Consider the following 19,276-nt stretch of genomic DNA (forward strand, 5'->3'; position numbering starts at 1 on the left):
AAGCCTCAGTGAGAAACTCTGTTAGTGTTCAGGGCACGGGCAAATTGGAGAAGATGAAGAAAAGTGTACCCGGCTAGGTGGTTGGCGGGACGGTTGGTGGCCGTTGACGACAAATCATCAAACGTTTTCTCCGTCTTTTTCTCTGTTGCTTTGTCTCGTGTTGTCTCGAGCAGAGCCCTCTCGTGTAGTTTCAGATAACCTCTACAACTTCCTATTCGTTTTGTGCATTGGTGCGTATCTGCAGAGCCATCGCGTTGCTGCTTGTGGTTTGGCTTACCGCCTTTTGTCGCCTAACGTACGGATAAAGAGTACCCTACGTGCCTACCTTAGCTCTGGCCCGTTGCCCAGAATCGTAATGCATTATTCGTTCAAAGACAGGGGGTCCTCCTCGGGCCCCTCAGACGCGCGGGGACAAAGGAACTGAAGATGAAGAAGAAGAAAAAAAAAGACGCGCAGATTTTACACGGTACAAATTCAACTAGCGAAAGGGGGGAAAGTTAGCATTGTTGACATGACAAGCCCGTCTCATAATTGCACATATATCCGGCTGCTCCAGCAACTGCAAGAAAGCCCCATCCCCATTATAAAATCGATTACCTCAAAACTCCCATCGTGTTCATCACGTCGAGTAGTGAGGAGAAGTTGTGTATCTGCAACACTAGAGCCTGGGACCCCGTTTCTTTGTACACAGTAGGCCAGTATCTTGTTGTGTCCACTACCAGGGGCAAGTGAAGTGGCAAGTGAAAATCATCTCCCATCTCGGGACGGAGGCACGGAGGGAAGCAAGGACTCCAGGAGGAGAGCTTCTGGGGGTGTCCTACCGCCCCGGCGCGAGGCGAAGCTCCCGACTTCTGGAAGCTCACAGCAACAGGGAAGAACCGAGTTTGGGGGCCCTTTTCCCGCTGCTTGACTCCTCGGGAACCGTTCCTCTCCAACACGCTAAGAAGTGCAAAATGTGGGGAGGAAATTTCTCTCGTACCTTGTTCTGCTTGGGGATCGTCCTTGGTCCAGTGACTCACGCCCCTCTATTGAGCTCTTTCATACGCCTACAGACCGGCTTCCCGCGTGCAGCCCATCCCAAGGCCGTAGGTCGGCGGCGAACATGCACAGACAATCTCCGTCTCAGAAAACATTTCTCGCGTTGCCTTGTAGTCCGCAGTGGACGGCACGTCCGCCGCAGCGAGGTTGACAAGTGGTAGAGTGAGGTGGATGCCGAAAACATCGAGGCTGACAGCGCATGAAGCCCCAGGCTTGCCAAAGTCAAGCCAAGCAAGATACCCAAAGCCCATGGCTCGGTCGAGTGACGCGAAAGCGAATCAAACAAAGTCCCGACTCCCAAGACGCGCTTCTGGTGCTACTTTGCACCCAATGCAACCATGACCTGACGCAATAGTGCGGAATCGGCCGTGTTTTAGAGCTCCGATGCACATCCGCAGAGTACGTACCATTGCTAAGGTGATGCAGTGAGGACCCTGGGGGGTTTTGTCAGTGTTGACCACCACCCGTTGATCGCTCGCCGGATCGGCCCTCGGTGTGGCTGACCCGTACCTCCGATATCGACCGTGGGCTTTTTTTTAACTTTTGCGACTCACTCTCCCCACGAACAGAGCTTCTGTTTGAACAATCCTTCATACAGCCGCCAAATCAGCACTTTGGACGCCAATTGACGCCCATCATGTCTGTCAGAACTCTTAGAATCGGTAAGACAGCCTCTGAACAAGTCAATTGACCTGTTTTCGGCCCTTTAGCCCACCGACTAACACCCCATCTCACAGGCCTCATCCCCGGTGACGGCATCGGCAAGGAGGTCATCCCCGCCGGCCGGCGCGTCCTCGAGGCCCTGCCCTCCTACCTTGGCCTCAAGTTCGAATTCACCGACCTCAAGGCCGGCTTCGAGACCTTTGAGCAGACGGGTGCCGCCCTCCCCGACAAGACGGTCGAGATCCTCAAGAAGGAGTGCGATGGCGCCCTCTTCGGCGCCGTCTCCTCCCCGACCACCCCCGTCAAGGGCTACTCCTCCCCCATCGTCGCCCTGCGCAAGAAGCTCGACCTCTACGCCAACGTCCGCCCCGTCAAGACCGTCTTGACCGCCTCCAAGCCCATCGACATGGTCATCGTCCGCGAGAACACCGAGGACCTTTACGTCAAGGAGGAAAAGACGTACGACGGCCCCAACGGCAAGGTCGCCGAGGCCATCAAGCGCATCTCCCAGAACGCCTCCCACCGCATCGCCGCCATGGCCGGCGAGATCGCCCTCCGCCGCCAAAAGATCCGCGACGCTGGCGCCGCCAGCATCCACAAGGGTCCCCTCGTCACAATCACCCACAAGTCCAACGTCCTCTCCCAGACCGACGGCCTCTTCCGCGCCACCTCCAAGGCCGCTCTCGCCGACCCCCGCTTCGCCGCCATCTCCGTCGAGGAGCAGATTGTCGACTCCATGGTCTACAAGCTCTTCCGCCAGCCCGAGGACTACGACGTCATCGTCGCCCCGAACCTGTACGGCGACATCCTCTCCGACGGCGCCGCCGCCCTCGTCGGCTCCCTCGGCCTCGTGCCCAGCGCCAACGTCGGCGAGGGCTTCGCCATTGGCGAGCCCTGCCACGGCAGCGCCCCGGACATCCAGGGCAAGAACATTGCCAACCCCATTGCCACCCTCCGCAGCGCCGCCCTCATGCTCGAGTTCCTCAACGAGGAGACCGCCGCCGCCAAGATTTACGCCGCCGTTGATGCGAACCTCGAGGAGGGCAAGCTTCTCAGCCCCGACCTGGGCGGCACCGCCAAGACCGATGAGGTTGTTGAAGATATCCTCCGCAGACTGTAAGGAGGGTGGGTGTGAATTGTATTTGGATGGGAATTTTTTGAGAGGATAAACTCATGAGGACTGGATATGGCAGTCGACGCGGCGGTAGTCGCGCCTTTGATACCTACCATATTACCCAAAAGCACATGTTTCTTGATCCGTTTTCGCTCCAATGCCTACGTGAAAGTCGCGCCATGCGAACTTGAATACTGTTTAGGGACTGGAGAATAACTGATCTGTTGCTCTGAGTCACTGTGTGGATAACACACAGCGCGTATGCCTCGATAGCCAACAGTTCCAACCGAATGGAGTGTCTGTTTTGAAGGTTTTGGCCACGACGGCCATGCTCGGTATGATGCGAGGCACTATCTAGACTTATGTGGTATGGCGATTATGCTGCACAGATCAGATCATCTTGGACCGATTGAATTGAATATGATCCTGGAAGGTCTCTGCCAAATACCTTGGACGGAAGAGCAAATTAGCATGACTTGGTGTAGTATGAACTTGTAATATGCCGAACTACCTTGCCCGTATTCTCAAAGGGTTGTGTCATGAGATCGTCCTATGACGATGAATTTGAACCACGCGTCTACGCCGTTTCCCACACCTGATGGATTTCAGTGGCCAGGCAGCAACAAAGACCGGGATCTGTACACGCATAGATGATTAGCCTGCGCTGCAGTCGTTTGGGTCGAAGCTGGTTTGTTAATGGTGGGAAACCGGCATGTTGCAAAGCTGAGATTCAGCCCCGTTCTGTATCGACATCGAGTCTACGTCGCGGACAACATAGAACTAGCAAGATGAAGGTCAAAGTATGGGCCATTGCCAATTATTCTAATCCCCTTGATAAAATCGCCATCTATCAACGATGAACGGCGTTGGGACCTTTTCCTCAATGGAGCAATTCACACTCTACAGAAACAACTGTTGCAACAATGCTGCTTATCGTCACTCCATCGATGAGACTCCAGCGACATATTGACCAAGTACTGAGAAAAGACGTTAGACCGATAGGTTTGTACACATATAGTATCGAAGCGGTATTGGTGCACAGCTTTTTGTGAATCACTAGGCCGAACAAGGGGAGACGGTTGGGCGCTTGAGCATGCAATGGCAAACAGGCGCTTTTCCTGCTTGGGATGACATCGCATCCCCTACTGGTAGTGGCTCATGGCTCTCCAAAGTCCAAAAATTAGCACAACGTCTGATTTTTGAAGCGTGGTCCACGAATTGGATCCCGTCTTATGTGTGTGGTTCATTCACGAGGGAGACCCAAGGACAACTGACAGTCTTATAGACCGGGAGACAATTGAATGGATGGAACATGCAACTTGAAACCCAAAGCATTGAATCAATAGCAGCCGAGGTAGAGTGCCAACTTACATAGGAGTGTTTTTTAACAGATAAGGAGGGCGATAGCTGTCATATGTGCCGCCCCCTTCTGTTTGGAATCTAAGGATATTGCAGAGATTGGCTCACAGACAGGTATCGAAACAGAAGAGGCTATCATATAGCATCCATCGAGCTCAACCGTTCCTCAGTTTGTATAGCTTACATAACAGAATAGCATGGTCACTAGCCTTCCGCCGATACAAGTCTCATAGAAGCTTTGGGTCTCTAAATCTAATGAGCAGTTGCTTCTCAGGCACAAATGATTACGAGGTATAGGCGTAGCTCCCGAAAGGGATAGGACCCGGATCTAGCATTCATTGTCGTGAGAAAGAACTTTCCCCGGCGGTGTCTCGTTTGGCTTGAGGCTATCGGCTCGAACGTCAGCATTTTCGAAAGGGAAACGGTGGCGACGGATCAATAGTCTTCTCCAAATCTCACGATATTGAAATTCGAAGCTCAGAACCGTGTGACTTGCGCCGCTGCTGCAAGCTTGTCCGGCCGCCTCTATGCAACGACTCTGTACCTTGTACCACTTGGGACCTTATTTCCCGGAAATCAAAGTGTGGGTGCCTTTTCGAGTGTTCCAAAAGGGGGCAACGGAGGCTCTAATCGGGAGACCTGATATTGCAAAACGTGTAGATAATCGCCTCTTGAGTATACAGCTCAGGAACAGAACGAATCTTTGGACTGACTGACGAGCGTGTGCAACACACTAGACTGGCATTGACAACCTACAGCACCTCGGGAAAGTGATCATAAGATAGCCTACCTGCCTCATACTAGAAGGACGTTATGATGACTTCAGCATAGATCAATTACTACGTGAAGTCTTTCCGCATGTATGCATCGAGCTTCTCCAGAGCCTCCACAAGCACCTCGGTATGACACACATATCCGATCCTCACATAGCCCGCAAAGTCCTTGCCGTGACCGAAACACTTTGAACCTGGCACAAAAAACACATTCGTCTTGTCAAGCACGTCCAGACAGAAACGAACGTCGTCAACCGGCTCGCCCTTGTGCGTAAAGCGGACAAACGCAGTCGTACCAGCCTTTGGCTTCACCCACGAGCACACGTCCCCGTGCTTCTTGATGAATGCCTCGAGCAGGGCCTTGTTGGTGACCGCGAGGGCGACGTTCCGCCTCAGCAGCGGCTCCCATACGGGCTTGGACAGGGCGTACGACGCGATCTGGTCGTCGATCTGGGAGACGCTGATGGTGGTGTAGTCTCGAGCCGAGGCGATGGCCTGGATTATGGCCTTATCTCTGGAGGCGATCCAGCCGATGCGGATCCCGGCCAGGGCGTAGGACTTTGACATGGAGCCCGTCACGACGACCTTGTTGTAGCCGAAGGTGGTAATGGGCGGAGGCACTTCATCGGCGTGGTCGAAAAAGTCGTGGAATAGGGGCCGGTAGACTTCGTCTGAGAAGATGATGATGTCCCGGGTTTTGGCGAAGGCGACGATGGATGCGAGGATGGGCGTTGGGATTGGCGCACCGGTTGGGTTGTTTGGGTTGTTGATGATGATCATCTGGTGAAACGAGTTAGTTTCTGAAAAGTTTGTCGAGGGCAGAGTGAACGTCGAAGAACAGAACCTTTGTGTTGGGCTTGACGAGGGCCTCGAGTTCAGCGACGTCGGGCACGAAGCTATTCTCCCCCTTGAGCCGCCATAGTGAGACGTCGGCGCCGAGGCTCTCAGGTACGCCGTACAGCTGCTGATACGTAGGATACACGCATATCACATGGTCGCCCGGATTCACCAAGGTGTATAGTAGCAGGAAATTGGCACCGATGGCGCCTTGCGTGATGAGCACGTCGTCTTCACAGAGCACGCCCGAATCCGAGCCGGCCCCGCCGCCGCCACCGCCGCCACAGAGCGCCGCAACCCTCTGACGGAGCGGGGCGGAGCCGCGGATGGGGCCGTAGACGAGCTTTGTGGAAAAGTCGACGGGGCTGGGCGCGTGCTTGTCTTCGGAGAGGGCGACCAGGTCATTGACGGAGACGGAAGCGGCGCAGGTCTCGGCGATGTTGAGGCAGCCCGGGGTGGTCTCGTACTCGTCCATCCACTGTTCCACGTCGAACGCCGATATCCGGACCATTGTTGGAAGGGGGCGGAAGGGTAGGCTGTGTGTGGTGCGGCTTATTGGAGGGGCTTCAGGATGTTGAGCCGAGGAAAGAATGACTACTGGACAGCAATAACTTAGTGAGAGAGTGAGAGTATGGTCGCTACGTGGAGGAGCGAGGCTTTTGCGATTTGCACCGGGCTGAATTGATACAATGCCAAGGCTGGCGGGATTATGGGAAACTGAGATCTCAAACGAGAGTCATAGTCACTTTTCTCACACACACACACACACACACACACACACACACATGCGTAGCACACTCTCACAGTCTATTCAACTTCGTACGTAAGGCGGCTAGTTCCAATCCTGCGTATCAGCACGGACGGGATACGTCTTCGGAGACATTGGACACTTTGAGCACACGGCGGCGCCCCAGGCCTAACGCATGTCAAAGGCCCGTCAACAGGGTGCGCATTGTACACCGTCGGCCACTAGGAAGACCATCCGTGGGCACAGATGCGCGGGATCGGATTGTCTTAATAGAGAAAAGTATAAGCCGGTGTTGTTGGGTACCTGACTGTGGTTGTGCTTAATGCAGGGAGCCAACCCAAGGTAGCTGGTAAAGCAACGAGATCGATCGGACTCGAGCTGCGGCTGGAGCTTCCAGCGTCACCAACAAGCGCTTCGGAGACGAAAGGTTGCGTCCCAGGAACTGATTTTGGTGTCGTTCGGTGTCGGTGTCGGTGTCAAATTCTTGTTCCCAGTCAGCCATAACATGTACGAGAATCATCCAATTCATTCTTCTCGACCTGCCCAGCTGATGGCAATGGTCTTTTATGTTGAAGGGGCGACCTGCAGCTACACCCGACCAGCGAACAGGCCCGACATTTCTCGGGAGGCTACTGGCGAGAGTTCCTGCTGCGAGCCGTCATCTGTACTCTGGTGGATGGGTGCGCCATGTCCGGAACGAAGCACTCCAGAGTACTCCAGTTTAGTCTCGTCGTGTCAGTCGGATCACGGATAAATGTGCCTACTCTATATGGTCATATGGAGGGATAGGGCCGGACTGCGTACACTGCAGCTTGCAGATCAGCCTTAGGGTCGGACAGCACGAGATGTACATGCCTGCTGCCTGACTTGACGCTTAGATCTGCGATTGCATTGTACCGTGGCGTTTCAATGTCGAGGTCGCTGGTGGTGAGTGGGAGGTCGCAGAGTGTAATGCTCATGGATCCCGTAGCTCGCAGGCGTACTCCCTGTCTGCTCGTCTGCATTGGGCAGAGCATGGGCTAAGCTGTTGAGGTTTCCAGGTACCGAAAACCAGTGGAGAGGGAGGGAGAACAAAGAGTTGAACTATTCTTAGCGGCTTGTCTCGTCCCCGTCCCACAGAACTGGTTGCCCGAGCCAACGTCGGGGGATTGGGGGACAAAAGAAGACCTTAACAAACTGAGGTGGGCTACAGGACGCTACAGGACGCTACAGGACACTACAGGTACCTTGCCTTAGATATCTACGTACCTGCCTTAGCTGTGTGCTCAAGGAACCTACGTGCCTAAGGTACCTGAGGTACGGTACTTGATCCTGGAGACTCAGGTTTACTGGTTCCGCCACCCCACGGGACGCTGGTGTGTGTTTCCGACTGGCACAGTGGGGTCCCCAGCCGGTCAGGGCACGTGTCCCAAGAATCTTATCCACTGTGACGCCGCCGCCACCTCACGATTGGACCGTCGAGCTGAAGACACACCTCGAGTGGGTACGTACCTTACCTGAGCCAGGTCGCAGCAAGCCGCGTTGCTGGTTGCTGGGGCGGGTTATTATCGGCCGGCTCCAGCGCAATCCAGCGCAATCGGGTGGGTGATTGCTACCTCTATCGGCTTGGTGCCTTGGTCAAGGGCAGGTCATCCACGTCTGTTGCTGCGTCTGTCTTCACGCCTCCTCCCGCAGGCCAAGAGCTCCCTCTGTCCTCCATCCTCCGCCGCTCTGTTCGCAGCCGTGTCCATCTCCGTTTGGTCCAGTCCATTCCATGATCTGACTTCTCTCGCCCCTCTCTGACCTGTTCACACCACTACTCTTCCTTCGACATCGACGACGCTCCCGCCATCTCTCCTCGTCTGCTCGCAACCGACTCAGTGTCTACTCCGCCACGCAACCGCCCATCATGGCTCCTCCCGCCTTGAGGAGCCTTCTCATCGGGGCTCTGGCATGTCTTCCCGTCCTGGCATCGGCACAGCGCAACTATTCGACGACGGCCGATATGCTGCGTGCCCAGCTTTCCCTGCTTGACGACCGACCCTCTGACTGTCCGCCCTGGTGAGTGCTTTGCGTCGAGACGTCCTGTTGCGCCTCATCCTATCTTGCGAAGCTGTTGTCTTGGCTTGTGCCGTTGACTCTCCAATGCTAACAGACATCCTTTGCGCAGCTTCAACTGCCTTCTCCCTGCTCACAAGTGCACCCAGTTCGCTGGCTGCAACGACTTTACCGGCAAATGCAACTGTCCTGAGGGTTTCGGAGGCGATGACTGCCTTGAGCCACGTACGTCCACCCGCTTACCCGCCGTGCAGTCGCACAAGTTCGGCGCATCACTGACACTTGCTCCTTAGTATGCGGATCTCTCTCCCGCGGCGACAACACCGATAGACCTCGACGAACCGGTGACAATTGCGAATGCGACGACGGCTGGACCGGCATCAACTGCAACGTCTGCACGGAAAACAAGGCCTGCAACGCCCTCATGGAAACCAAGGAGGGTGGTGTTTGCTACCAAAACGGCGAGGTGATCAATCACAACTACCAGATCTGCGATGTGACCAACAAGAAGATTACCGATCTCCTCGGCGAGAAGCGTCCCCAAGTTACCTTTACCTGCAAGAAAGAAGAGGGCAACTGTGATTTCCAATGTAGGCTGGTCCCCCATTCAGTCATGGCGACAACCAGCTAATAACTTCTAGTCTGGGTCGACGAACGTGAATCCTTTTACTGCCACTTGAACGAGTGCAGCTCGAATGCCGACATTAATGACAGTCAGAATAGCACTGACTACAAGTGTAATAAGATCGAATGCAACTGTATCTCCGAGCGCATGCTCTGTGGAGAAAACGGCTCCGTCGATATTGGCGATTTCCTTGTCGAGGAAATCAAGGGCCCCGCGGAGTTCCAGTGCTCGCAGAAGAATGGCGGCGTCAACAACTGTGCCTTCAGAGAGCCTGCCATGGATGACCTTATCCTGTCCCTGATCGGCGACAGCAGCATCCAGCTGAACTGTCGATCTGGAGAGTGTCTGTACCACACCGAAGTCCCTGGTTACGAAAGGCCGGTCAAGAAAATCAACACTCCGCTCATCGCCAGTATCATCGCCGCCTGCTCCCTCTTTGTTGTTGCCGTCATCCTCCTCACGTGGTATCTTTCTCGCCGACAGTTCAAGTATGGTGCCATCGTGTTGGACGACTCCGACGACGAAAGCTTGAAGCTCATGACTGATCACAAGCCCGCCTCTCTCTACTTCGAGAATGTAGCCTACGAGCTCAACGGGAAGCGAATTTTGAACAACATTCAGGGTATGGCCCATCCCGGAGAGGTGACCGCCATTATGGGTGCCTCGGGAGCTGGCAAGACCACCTTCCTCGATATCCTCGCCCGAAAGAACAAGAGAGGCCAGGTCTCTGGTGACTTCTTTGTCAATGGCGAAAAGGTCACCGACGTTGAATACAAGAACGTTATCGGATTTGTCGACCAAGAGGATACTATGTTGCCCACTCTCACAGTGCATGAAACGATCTTGACGAGTGCCCTCCTTCGCCTGCCCCGTAATATGGGTCGTGCTGCTAAGGAGCAACGTGTGTTAGAAGTTGAGAAGCAGTTGGGTATCTACCACATTCGGGACTCTCTCATCGGCTCTGAGGAAGGCAAGGGTAGAGGTATTTCTGGCGGAGAGAAGCGCAGAGTCGGCATTGCCTGCGAACTCGTCACAAGCCCCTCTATTCTGTTTTTGGACGAACCTACCAGCGGCCTGGATGCCTACAACGCTTTCAATGTCATCGAATGCCTAGTTACGCTGGCCAAGAACTACAAGCGTACTGTAGTCTTCACCATTCACCAGCCGCGGTCCAACATTGTGGCACTTTTCGACAGACTAGTCTTGTTGGCTCGTGGTGGCGCGGTTTACTCGGGTCCCTTCTCTCAGTGTCAGGCGTACTTTGACCAAATTGGCTATTCGTGCCCCCCAGGCTTCAACATCGCCGATTACCTGGTCGATCTCACCATGCACGCCGGCTCCTCGACTCCCGAAGATGAAGGTGCTTTGAATGCCGACGCCGCCAGCCTGGGTCCCAGTAGCACCACTGCTGTCAAGTCTATCGCAAGCATTTCTGGCGGCTCTATCGGCGACGACAGCGGTGTGGAGTCCTCGTCTTCGCGACCCAAGAACCACCGCCGTGATTCCGTCAAGATCCGTCAAGAAAGGGAGCTCTTCACTCGCCGCAAGACCACTGTGGATACGGCTGCTTCATCGGATGCTGGCGGCGAGGATTTCGGATCGTACAAGCTTCAGAACCATTCAGGCTTTGTCCCGCCGGCCAGTGTTGAAGAATCCCACGACCTCCCCCCTGCTGCATATGATGGAACCGACCTGGACGTTTTGATCCGATCCTTCGCCGAGTCAGATATCGCAGGCTCCACGCATGATGAGATTCAACAGTCCATCACCGCCGCCCAGGGCGCCAATGGACAAAATGCCAATGGCTACAATCCCGAAGGACCCAACATCCACATCAGCGCTATCGGCAAGGGCTACGTTCGGGTGGGCTACATCCGCCAGTTCATCATCCTATCCCAACGCACATGGAAGAACCTGTACAGGAATCCTATTCTCATGCTGACTCATTACGCCATTGCCATTCTCCTCGCGGTCCTTTCCGGTTATTTGTTCTACGGACTGACCGATGACATCCCGGGATTCCAAAACCGCCTGGGTCTCTTCTTCTTCCTCTTGGCTTTGTTCGGGTTCAGCACCCTGACCAGCTTGAACGTCTTCGCTACTGAGAGGCTTTTGTTCGTGCGAGAACGCGCCAACGGCTATTACTCACCCATCACCTACTTCGCGGCCAAGATTTTGTTTGACATTATCCCGCTGCGAATCATCCCGCCGCTTCTCATGGGTGCCATCATCTACCCGATGACTGGTTTGGTCCCTGACGCCAGCCACTTCTTTAAATTCATTCTCGTTCTGGTCTTGTTCAACTTCGCTGCAGCCGCGATCTGTCTCTTCATTGGTATCATCTGCAAGGACGGCGGAGTGGCCAACCTAATTGGCAGTCTGGTCATGCTGTTCAGCTTGCTATTCGCTGGCTTGCTGCTCAACCACAACGCCATCCCCAAGGCCGCTCTGTGGCTCCAGATGCTGTCCATTTTCCACTACGGCTTTGAGTCGCTCATTGTCAACGAGGTGTTGCAACTCACACTGGTGGATAAGAAGTACGGTTTGGACATTACCGTCCCGGGAGCCGCGATTCTGAGCTCCTTCGGTTTCAACAATGACGCACTTTGGACCGATGTCGTCAGCCTCGGTACCTTTGGAGTTGTCTTCCTTATTCTAGCCTACGCCGCCATGCACTTCCTTCTTGTCGAGAAGAGATGATCACGATGCGTGGCCAGATCGGGCCGATTTTCTAGCCGCTTTTTGGTATACAATTGTAAGAATATAAGCGTTACGGCCACCCTAGCAAGGGCCGCAGCAGCTTCGGGTCATTTCATAGAGACCACACAGAGATACATACAGCAATTTCCTTTCGAATGACAATAATCTGTCAATATGCATATGGGCAGCTTCACGGCGTTGGAGGATTGTCATGTCGTTCTAGTTTGACATTGATGGCTTATAATGCTACAGAGAATTGATAGTAGTACAAATTGACTTTTGCGCCCCAAATGGCTCTGCAACCGGAATTTGGTATGGTGATATACAGAGACTTGACCTAAAGCCACCAAAACGTACAGATGTGAGATGCTACAAGGGTCAGAACACCTTTTGTTTGGTTTTTTTGACACAATGCGCCGAACGAGCCAACTTGGGGCTGACCGGCGGGCCATTCCGACGCGTATCCCATTACTCCATCTTGCCGCCCGTCAGCTCCTCGGCGATCGACTTCTGCCTCTTGACAGTCCTGTCCTGCTCGCTCATCTGGTAGTCGATGGCCCGCTGCTGCTTCCTCAGCATGTCGTCTAGCATGGATGACACCGTCGGCGGCTGTCCCCAAACATCCCAGGCGTTGTCGGCGTCGTGGGCCTGGGACTTGCCCTGGCGCTTCCAGAAGTCCTCGGCGAAGAGCTGGTCCAGGTGCTTGCCCAGCTCCTCCTCGGTCACGATGAACTTGGACGCGTTGATGTATAGCTCCATCAGCGCGTCCTGTCTCGCCTCGCTCTTCTGCTTCGCGAGCTGAGCTGTCCTTGCCTTGCTGGCCGTCGCGAGAGCGTAGCGTCGCGGATCGGGCGCGACGGCGGCCGTCTTTGCCAGGGAGGAGAGGACGGAGCTGCGGGTGAGGCGGTCATCCAGGCGCTCGGGGGCGACGGCGGCGCGCTGGTGCTCGCGGAGGCGGCGCTGCCTCTCGGTGGTGACGGCCTCGACGCCCTCCTGCTTGCGCTGGTAGAGGCCCTGGAGAGCGATGCCGAGGTTCTCGCGGCGGGACTCGGCCATGCGGCGGCGGTGCTCGAGGCGGGAGCCGGGCGCGGCGGGCTTCTTGGAGGCTTCGCTGGTGGGTGCCGGGGCCGTCTCGAGGAGGTACTCCGGTTGGACCTTGCGGTCCTTCTCCTTTTCTGGGAAGACGTCGCGGGGCGTGGGGAGGGTTCCCTTTACGATCGGGGGCTTCTCCTCAGAGGCCTGTGACTGGGGCGGCGTGGGGACCTTGATCCATTCCGGGTGTTCGGGGGGCACGTTGAGCTTCGCCGTCGTGGTCGAGAAGGGTCGTGTGATGTTGATGTTGGCAGGTCTGGGGGCGATTGACGTCGGGAGCCGCGCCAGCCGCGCGCAAGAACATCTTGACGACATTGCGGTCGGCTTGATGGCGTTTTAGGCCGGGGCAAGTAGTCACTTGGTGTATGGAATGCAGAGTGAGTGACTGCGGCGTCGGCGAGCGGTTGCGAATGGAGTCGTTTCGTGGCTTGAGATGGCAAGCTACTTTGCTGTTGAGATGATGGACCTGAGAAATTCTCAAGGGTGTCCCAGGGTGGATAGGTGCACACTAGGGTGTGCGGTGAGTAGCAACTCTGCGCACTCAAGTTCTCCCTCGCTGAGTCGGGTTCCCGGTCTCTGAGGAAAATGCAAAAAACAGACAGACGCTGGGGGTGAATTTTGGAGCTCCCAGCTGTGGAGAGCCCCATTCTCTAGCCGTTCATTGGACTCTCGGCGAAACGGCGCATGCTCGACCCGAAGTGCTCCAGAAATTTTCAGCGACTCCATTAAAAAATTCCCAAGGGACCCCACCACCGCTAGAGAAAGAACTTCTTTTTACTGCGCGCGAAGCTCCAACCTCCTTCTCTCAACCCTCTCTTAAAACTTCACCGACTCCAACTCCTGCCCAGTCTCCCCTCCTTTCTCCTCCAGTCTTCCCCCTTTTTTCAATCAAGGTCGACGACTGGGCGAGTTCGCGGTCACAAAGATGGGAACCGGAAAGAAAGAGGCGAGCCGAAAGGTTCGCCAGGGCAAGACTGGCGATGGCATGGGCAATGTCAAGGTCAAGGGCGAAAATTTCTACCGGTAGGTCTCTCCATGGTGTCTTGCCATGTTGGCTCGGTGTGCGCAAACAGGTCGCTGACTTGCCTTTCTACAGCTCTGCCAAGCGGGTGAGGCAATTGAACATGTACAAGGATGGCAAGCCGCAGCGCAACGCCGACGGCGAGATCACCAAGGCTGCCTCCTTCCAGAGCCGAGAAATCCCTATCGCCCGGATCGAGCCCAACCGCAAGTGGTTCGGCAACACTCGCGTCATTTCTCAAGAGAGCTTGACGGCGTTCCGGAGTGCCATGGCAGAGAAGGCCGCAGATCCTTACTCGGTCCTGCTCAAGAGCAACAAGCTGCCAATGTCCTTGATCAAGGATGGTGCCGACAACGTGAACGGCATCAAGCAGCACCAGGCTAAGATGACGATCGAGACGTCTTCTTTCGGAGACACCTTCGGTCCCAAGTCTCAGCGGAAGCGCGTTAAGATTGGTGCCGGTTCTATTGCGGATTTGGCTGGCGAGGTTGACAAGGACCTCGACAAGTTCAACGAGCTCCAGGAGCGGAATAAGCTGCTAAGCGGCCAATCCGGCGGTGCGGACGAGGACGAGGGTCACGTCACCTTGTCGATCGAACCCATCTTCAATAAGGGTCAGAGCAAGCGTATCTGGAACGAGCTGTATCGTGTGCTGGATTCTTCCGATGTTGTCATCCACGTCTTGGATGCTCGCGACCCTCTGGGAACGAGATGTCGCAGTGTCGAGAAGTACCTTCGCGAGGAGGCGCCTCATAAGCATCTCATCTTCGTCTTGAACAAGACAGACTTGGTGCCCACCAGTGTTGCTGTAAGTCTTTCCAACTCGTTCATCTTTCCCCCATCCCATACCCCAGTGTCTTTGTCAGGAAACATTCCGCACTCTCTGTGCCCGCAATGGAAGTTCTCCGTTAAACACTGGGAAAATCGAGGGCTGTCTCGCTGTCCTGGTCCTTGGATCAGGGCTGATGGGGTCCGTTTTGGATTTCCTATCATGAGACAGAATTGCTTCCGATGAGTTGAAGTCTGCCAGCGCTCTCTCGAGCCTTTCGATGGTGGTATTTCTTAGTAGTGAAGCATACATATTATCCAGACCACTTTGTCTCGTCATTGTTTGCTTCGTACAGAAGCTAATTCGATATAGGCCCGTTGGGTGAAGCACTTTTCCAAGGACAAGCCTACGCTGGCCATGCACTCCAGTTTGACGAATCCTTTCGGCAAGGGTAGTCTGATTGAGCTGCTCAGACAGTATGCCAAGCTTCACAGCGACCGCAAACAGATCTCCGTCGGTCTCATCGGCTACCCCAACGTCGGCAAGAGTTCTATCGTCAACACGTTGAGACAGAAGAAGGTTGCCAATGTTGCGCCGATTCCTGGTGAAACCAAGGTCTGGCAGTACATTACACTCACCCGCAAGATCTGTAAGTCATCGCAATACTTCTCTTTGGACAACGTATTTGAACATGGATCTAATTCTCGCAGACATGATTGATTGCCCCGGTATCGTACCGCCGTCGCAAACCGACACGCCTCAGGATCTTCTCCTCAGAGGCGTTGTTCGTGTGGAGAACGTCCACAATCCCGAACAGTACATCCCGGCTGTCCTCGAGAAGGTGAAGACACATCACCTGGAGAGAACATACGGACTCAAGGGCTGGACCAATCACGTTGAGTTCCTCGAGATGCTTGCCCGAAAGGGTGGCCGTCTGTTGAAACACGGAGAAGCCGATTTGGATGGCGTTGCCAAGATGGTTCTCAATGACTTCATGCGCGGCAAGATTCCTTGGTTCACTCCTGCGCCGGTTGAAGAAGAAGGTACGGAGACAACAGAGGGTATTGAGGGCCGTGGCGGCAGACTTGGCGAGATGCCTCAGAAGCGGAAGCGCGACGCTACCGATGTAGCCGAGAGTGTTGCCGATACGTCAATGGGACCCTCCAGCGACGAAGAAGAAGGAGGGGACGATGACGAGTTTGAAGGTTTCGGGTCTGACGATGACAAGGCTGAGGGCGATAAGTCCTTGGCCGAGGCATCTGAAGACGCAGGTGAGGCCTCGGACGACATGATCCCGCTTGATGAGATATCAGACGACGACTCTGAGAGTGAAGACGGTGGTGACGGCGCTGCTTCGGAGACGAGCTACAACACCTCGGTCCGTGCGATATCGGACCGTAGTGCCAGCAACGCCTCGAAGAAGAGAAGAAAGACAAAGACGTGAAATCCTCAGGCCAGAACCTGCTAGATGCATTGCATCTCTTCCGCTGCGACGCCGAAGTTTCGGCAGCCTCATCTGCACAGGTGGGAAACTGCGAGTCCACTGGGGCTAACTCGAAAAAGAAAAACCAAAAAGAGAGTGAGCTGCACGTCCGCAAGCGCCCTGGACTCGGAAGACTTCCTGGTGTGAGAACCACGGGCCAGCCAGGGCAGCCGTTACAAAACCTGAATGTTCCCAGACATTGAGGCTGTCGGCACCTGATTGCGGCTCTCCGAGGGACGCAGATCCCGGATTTCCGCGCTTCCCTGTTTCTGCAGCTAAGCACGGGCTTCAGCCGCGGGATATTTCCCAAAGTTTGTTCCCCCGCCATCTCTCGTGGGATGTAAGCTTAGCGTCGTTACCGTATGATACCCCATGATTAGTCTCGAATGGCAAATTGCTATAAGTAGACAAACATCTTCCATACCATGCCTCTTGAATGAAGGCTCCTCAGTAAGAAAAACCGAACCAAAAACAAGAATCTAGAGATAGAAGAAAAAGCAATAGCCTGATTGCCGCCACGCAGTCACAATACACACACTTGGTTCACCGATGAAAACCTTGTTTTTCGCCTCTTCCCCTCATGTTCCCTCTTTCGGCTTCTATCGTTCGCTTTGTCGCCTGCCTCGCCGCGCTGTTGACCCTTGCAAAAACAAGACATTGGCCGACGAAGACAACGCGGGGACTCGATGATGTCGACAAAGTTCCGACGTAAGTTTGCTCGTCACGACTAAGCAGGAGAGTTTTCTCAACCTCCCGTCTCAACTTGTGAACCTGACTTGACTCTCCCAATCCAAAATCGAAGTTTGTTATGCTTGCAATGGATTTCCTTCTTTCCATCTAGCGTGATACCGTTCCCTTGTTCTTGGCTTGCTCTACCCGGCACATCCTCACCCCATCTCGATTGGAAAGAATGTCGATCGTCTGAAGAATGAGTCGTAAGAAGCTTTAGAGTTCTTACAACGCCCTCGCCCTCCTAATCGAGACTTGGGTAACAAACACACACACATACATAGAGCACCTTTGGAGGACATACTCCGACGAGCCAGGTCCATCGACCCCACGTGGACCGTGTAATCCGATGTTTTGTATTCTCTTTCGCCGTCCCTTTCTCTGTGCCTCGGTTTTCTCTCCTGACAGTCAACGACCCTTGCCCTTGCCTACTTACTTCCTCTTCTGATGATTCGAACATGGTGGAATTCAAACACGCCGGTCCGTCCGTCCCACCCCTCCTTTCCCCCTTCACTTTTCGCCCAACGATGGCCTTTACTCGGATTTTCTGCTCTTGGGTAGCTAGTCAAGCCAGGAGACTTTTTCCCGATCAGCTTTCGTGTTCGCTAGGGGATATGTGTTGTGGGGTGTATGTGAAATGTTTGACCCCGCCTCATCTTTCCTCGTAGAATGAGGGCGTCGGCAACTGTTCAAGCTCTAGGGTGGTTTTCTAGAAAGCATAAAGGGATGAAAGTCTTCCTTCCGCTGAATAAGAGAGTCCGTCTGCCTCTTCACCCCTTTCTTATCCGGCCATTGCCCAGCACTCGCTTTTCGTTGCGCTGGAATCCAAAGGATCAAAAGGCCTTTTTTTTGCTTTTGTGTTCCTTACCCAGCACTTCATCCTCTTTCCCCTGAACACGGGCCATTTTCATCGAGGGATTCCATCTACCTCGGAGCTCTATTCATGGTTGGCTAGTGACGTTTGTTCGTCACCATTACCGCAACAATTCCTCCTAGTCTGATTGTGGACGGAGTAAGCACAAAAAGGAAAGAATTCCGGCACAGTAAAAAGGAGAAGAGAAGATGCGTCTTTCTTTAGTTACCGTTATATCCCTGGCCACGAGCTCTCTCGCTCTAGCCCTCGTGCCCGGGGATACCGACAACACCATGAACCCGGAACATCACCCCGGAGGAGGTTGGGGAGGCGGCGGTCGCGGCGGGGAAGACTGTAAGGGTAAGGGAGGCGGCCACGGCGGCCACGGCGGGGGAGGTGGCAAGGGCGGAGATGATTGCAAGTGCAAGGGGGGTGGCAATGGAGGAGGCGGTGGTAAGCCCCCCGGTATGCCTCCTGGAATGCCTCCTGGCGGGGGCGGCGGGGGCGGCGGTGACAATCCTCCCCCGGGTGGTGGTGGTGGTGGTGGTGGAGGTGGTGGTGACAAACCTCCTCCAGGTGGTGGTGGAGGCGGTGGAGGAGGCAAGGGGGGTGATGACTGCAAAGGCGGCAGCAGCATGACAGAATGCGACTCGTTCCGCATGCGAGTCAAGGGCTCCGTCTCGGGCTGGGTCGGCCAGCTGGACAGCGGCCAGCTCAGAATCGGCCTCGAGCCCGTGACTCTCCGCATGGAAAAGGGCGAAATCACGGACAAACGCCAACGCGGCATGTGGTGGACTCGTAAGTTTTGGACCGAACCCCCTTCTCCCTCCTCTCCCCCAACTCTACGCGCGGGAAGACTAAATCGTGCTACAGCTCCCACCGAAACGCTTCAGTGCGATCAGGGGCAGAAGCCTGACAAGGGTTGGAGCGCCGGCTGCGACGGCCTCATGAAATTCAAGAACCAGACGCGGTACTTCCAGTGCGAGGCTGAGAACCAGACGTACAACCTGTACAAGAAGAATGACCAAGGCGTCCACTGCGGTGAGATTATGCTTTACATGAGTGGTTGTGGGCGTGGAGAGGGCGAGGGTATGGGTGACAAGCCTCCCGGCGGTGGCGGCGGTGGCGGCGGCGGTGGTGGTGGTGGTGGTGGTGGAGGAGGAGGAGGCGGAGGAGGAGAGGGACCGGGCAAAATGCCTCCTCCCTCCAACGCGACGACTACCACTCATAAGGCTTCCAAGCCCACGAAGCCTCCGGGACGGTGATTGTTGAGTCAAAGCCGCTCTTGAGCTCCCGCTCATGCTAGGGATGTGTGTTGAACACAATCAGATTGACTACAAACTGGTGTGGAAGGCATCAGTTCTGGTACGGACCCCTTCAGCGCGGTAACATGAATTTTTTCACGCTTTGGATGCGAGACGTCCTGTATAAAGTA

General features: G+C 54.9%; 7 protein-coding genes across 7 annotated transcripts; 4 read left to right on the forward strand and 3 right to left on the reverse strand.

The window, feature by feature from the left end:
- Positions 1 to 1,046: 1,046 nt before the first annotated feature.
- On the reverse strand, positions 1,047 to 1,289 carry CORC01_13446 (uncharacterized protein; the record flags this gene model as incomplete). The annotated part of the gene is made up of 1 exon (XM_022625063.1): positions 1,047 to 1,289. One exon carries the CDS (start codon positions 1,287 to 1,289, stop codon positions 1,047 to 1,049), a length of 243 nt encoding a protein of 80 aa, XP_022468419.1.
- A 386-nt stretch (positions 1,290 to 1,675) lies between these two features.
- On the forward strand, positions 1,676 to 2,821 carry CORC01_13447 (isocitrate/isopropylmalate dehydrogenase; the record flags this gene model as incomplete). The annotated part of the gene is made up of 2 exons (XM_022625064.1): positions 1,676 to 1,700; positions 1,776 to 2,821. 2 exons carry the CDS (start codon positions 1,676 to 1,678, stop codon positions 2,819 to 2,821), a joined length of 1,071 nt encoding a protein of 356 aa, XP_022468420.1.
- Positions 2,822 to 5,013: 2,192 nt separating this feature from the next.
- On the reverse strand, positions 5,014 to 6,295 carry CORC01_13448 (aminotransferase class I and II; the record flags this gene model as incomplete). Its single annotated transcript, XM_022625065.1, has 2 exons — positions 5,014 to 5,727; positions 5,792 to 6,295. The coding sequence occupies 2 exons, from the start codon at positions 6,293 to 6,295 to the stop codon at positions 5,014 to 5,016; spliced, it is 1,218 nt and encodes a 405-aa protein (XP_022468421.1).
- A 2,125-nt stretch (positions 6,296 to 8,420) lies between these two features.
- Positions 8,421 to 11,894, forward strand: CORC01_13449 (ABC-2 type transporter; the record flags this gene model as incomplete). The annotated part of the gene is made up of 4 exons (XM_022625066.1): positions 8,421 to 8,572; positions 8,682 to 8,794; positions 8,863 to 9,159; positions 9,211 to 11,894. 4 exons carry the CDS (start codon positions 8,421 to 8,423, stop codon positions 11,892 to 11,894), a joined length of 3,246 nt encoding a protein of 1,081 aa, XP_022468422.1.
- Positions 11,895 to 12,362: 468 nt separating this feature from the next.
- Positions 12,363 to 13,301, reverse strand: CORC01_13450 (uncharacterized protein; the record flags this gene model as incomplete). The annotated part of the gene is made up of 1 exon (XM_022625067.1): positions 12,363 to 13,301. One exon carries the CDS (start codon positions 13,299 to 13,301, stop codon positions 12,363 to 12,365), a length of 939 nt encoding a protein of 312 aa, XP_022468423.1.
- Positions 13,302 to 13,911: 610 nt separating this feature from the next.
- Positions 13,912 to 16,220, forward strand: CORC01_13451 (NGP1NT domain-containing protein; the record flags this gene model as incomplete). Its single annotated transcript, XM_022625068.1, has 4 exons — positions 13,912 to 14,009; positions 14,083 to 14,815; positions 15,149 to 15,425; positions 15,487 to 16,220. 4 exons carry the CDS (start codon positions 13,912 to 13,914, stop codon positions 16,218 to 16,220), a joined length of 1,842 nt encoding a protein of 613 aa, XP_022468424.1.
- Positions 16,221 to 18,134: 1,914 nt separating this feature from the next.
- CORC01_13452 (PAP2 superfamily protein) lies at positions 18,135 to 19,106 on the forward strand (the record flags this gene model as incomplete). Its single annotated transcript, XM_022625069.1, has 2 exons — positions 18,135 to 18,639; positions 18,715 to 19,106. 2 exons carry the CDS (start codon positions 18,135 to 18,137, stop codon positions 19,104 to 19,106), a joined length of 897 nt encoding a protein of 298 aa, XP_022468425.1.
- Between the last annotated feature and the right edge of the window lie 170 nt (positions 19,107 to 19,276).

This window comes from Colletotrichum orchidophilum, assembly GCF_001831195.1.
Source record: "Colletotrichum orchidophilum strain IMI 309357 chromosome Unknown Scaffold_193.1, whole genome shotgun sequence".
NCBI lineage: Eukaryota > Fungi > Ascomycota > Sordariomycetes > Glomerellales > Glomerellaceae > Colletotrichum > Colletotrichum orchidophilum.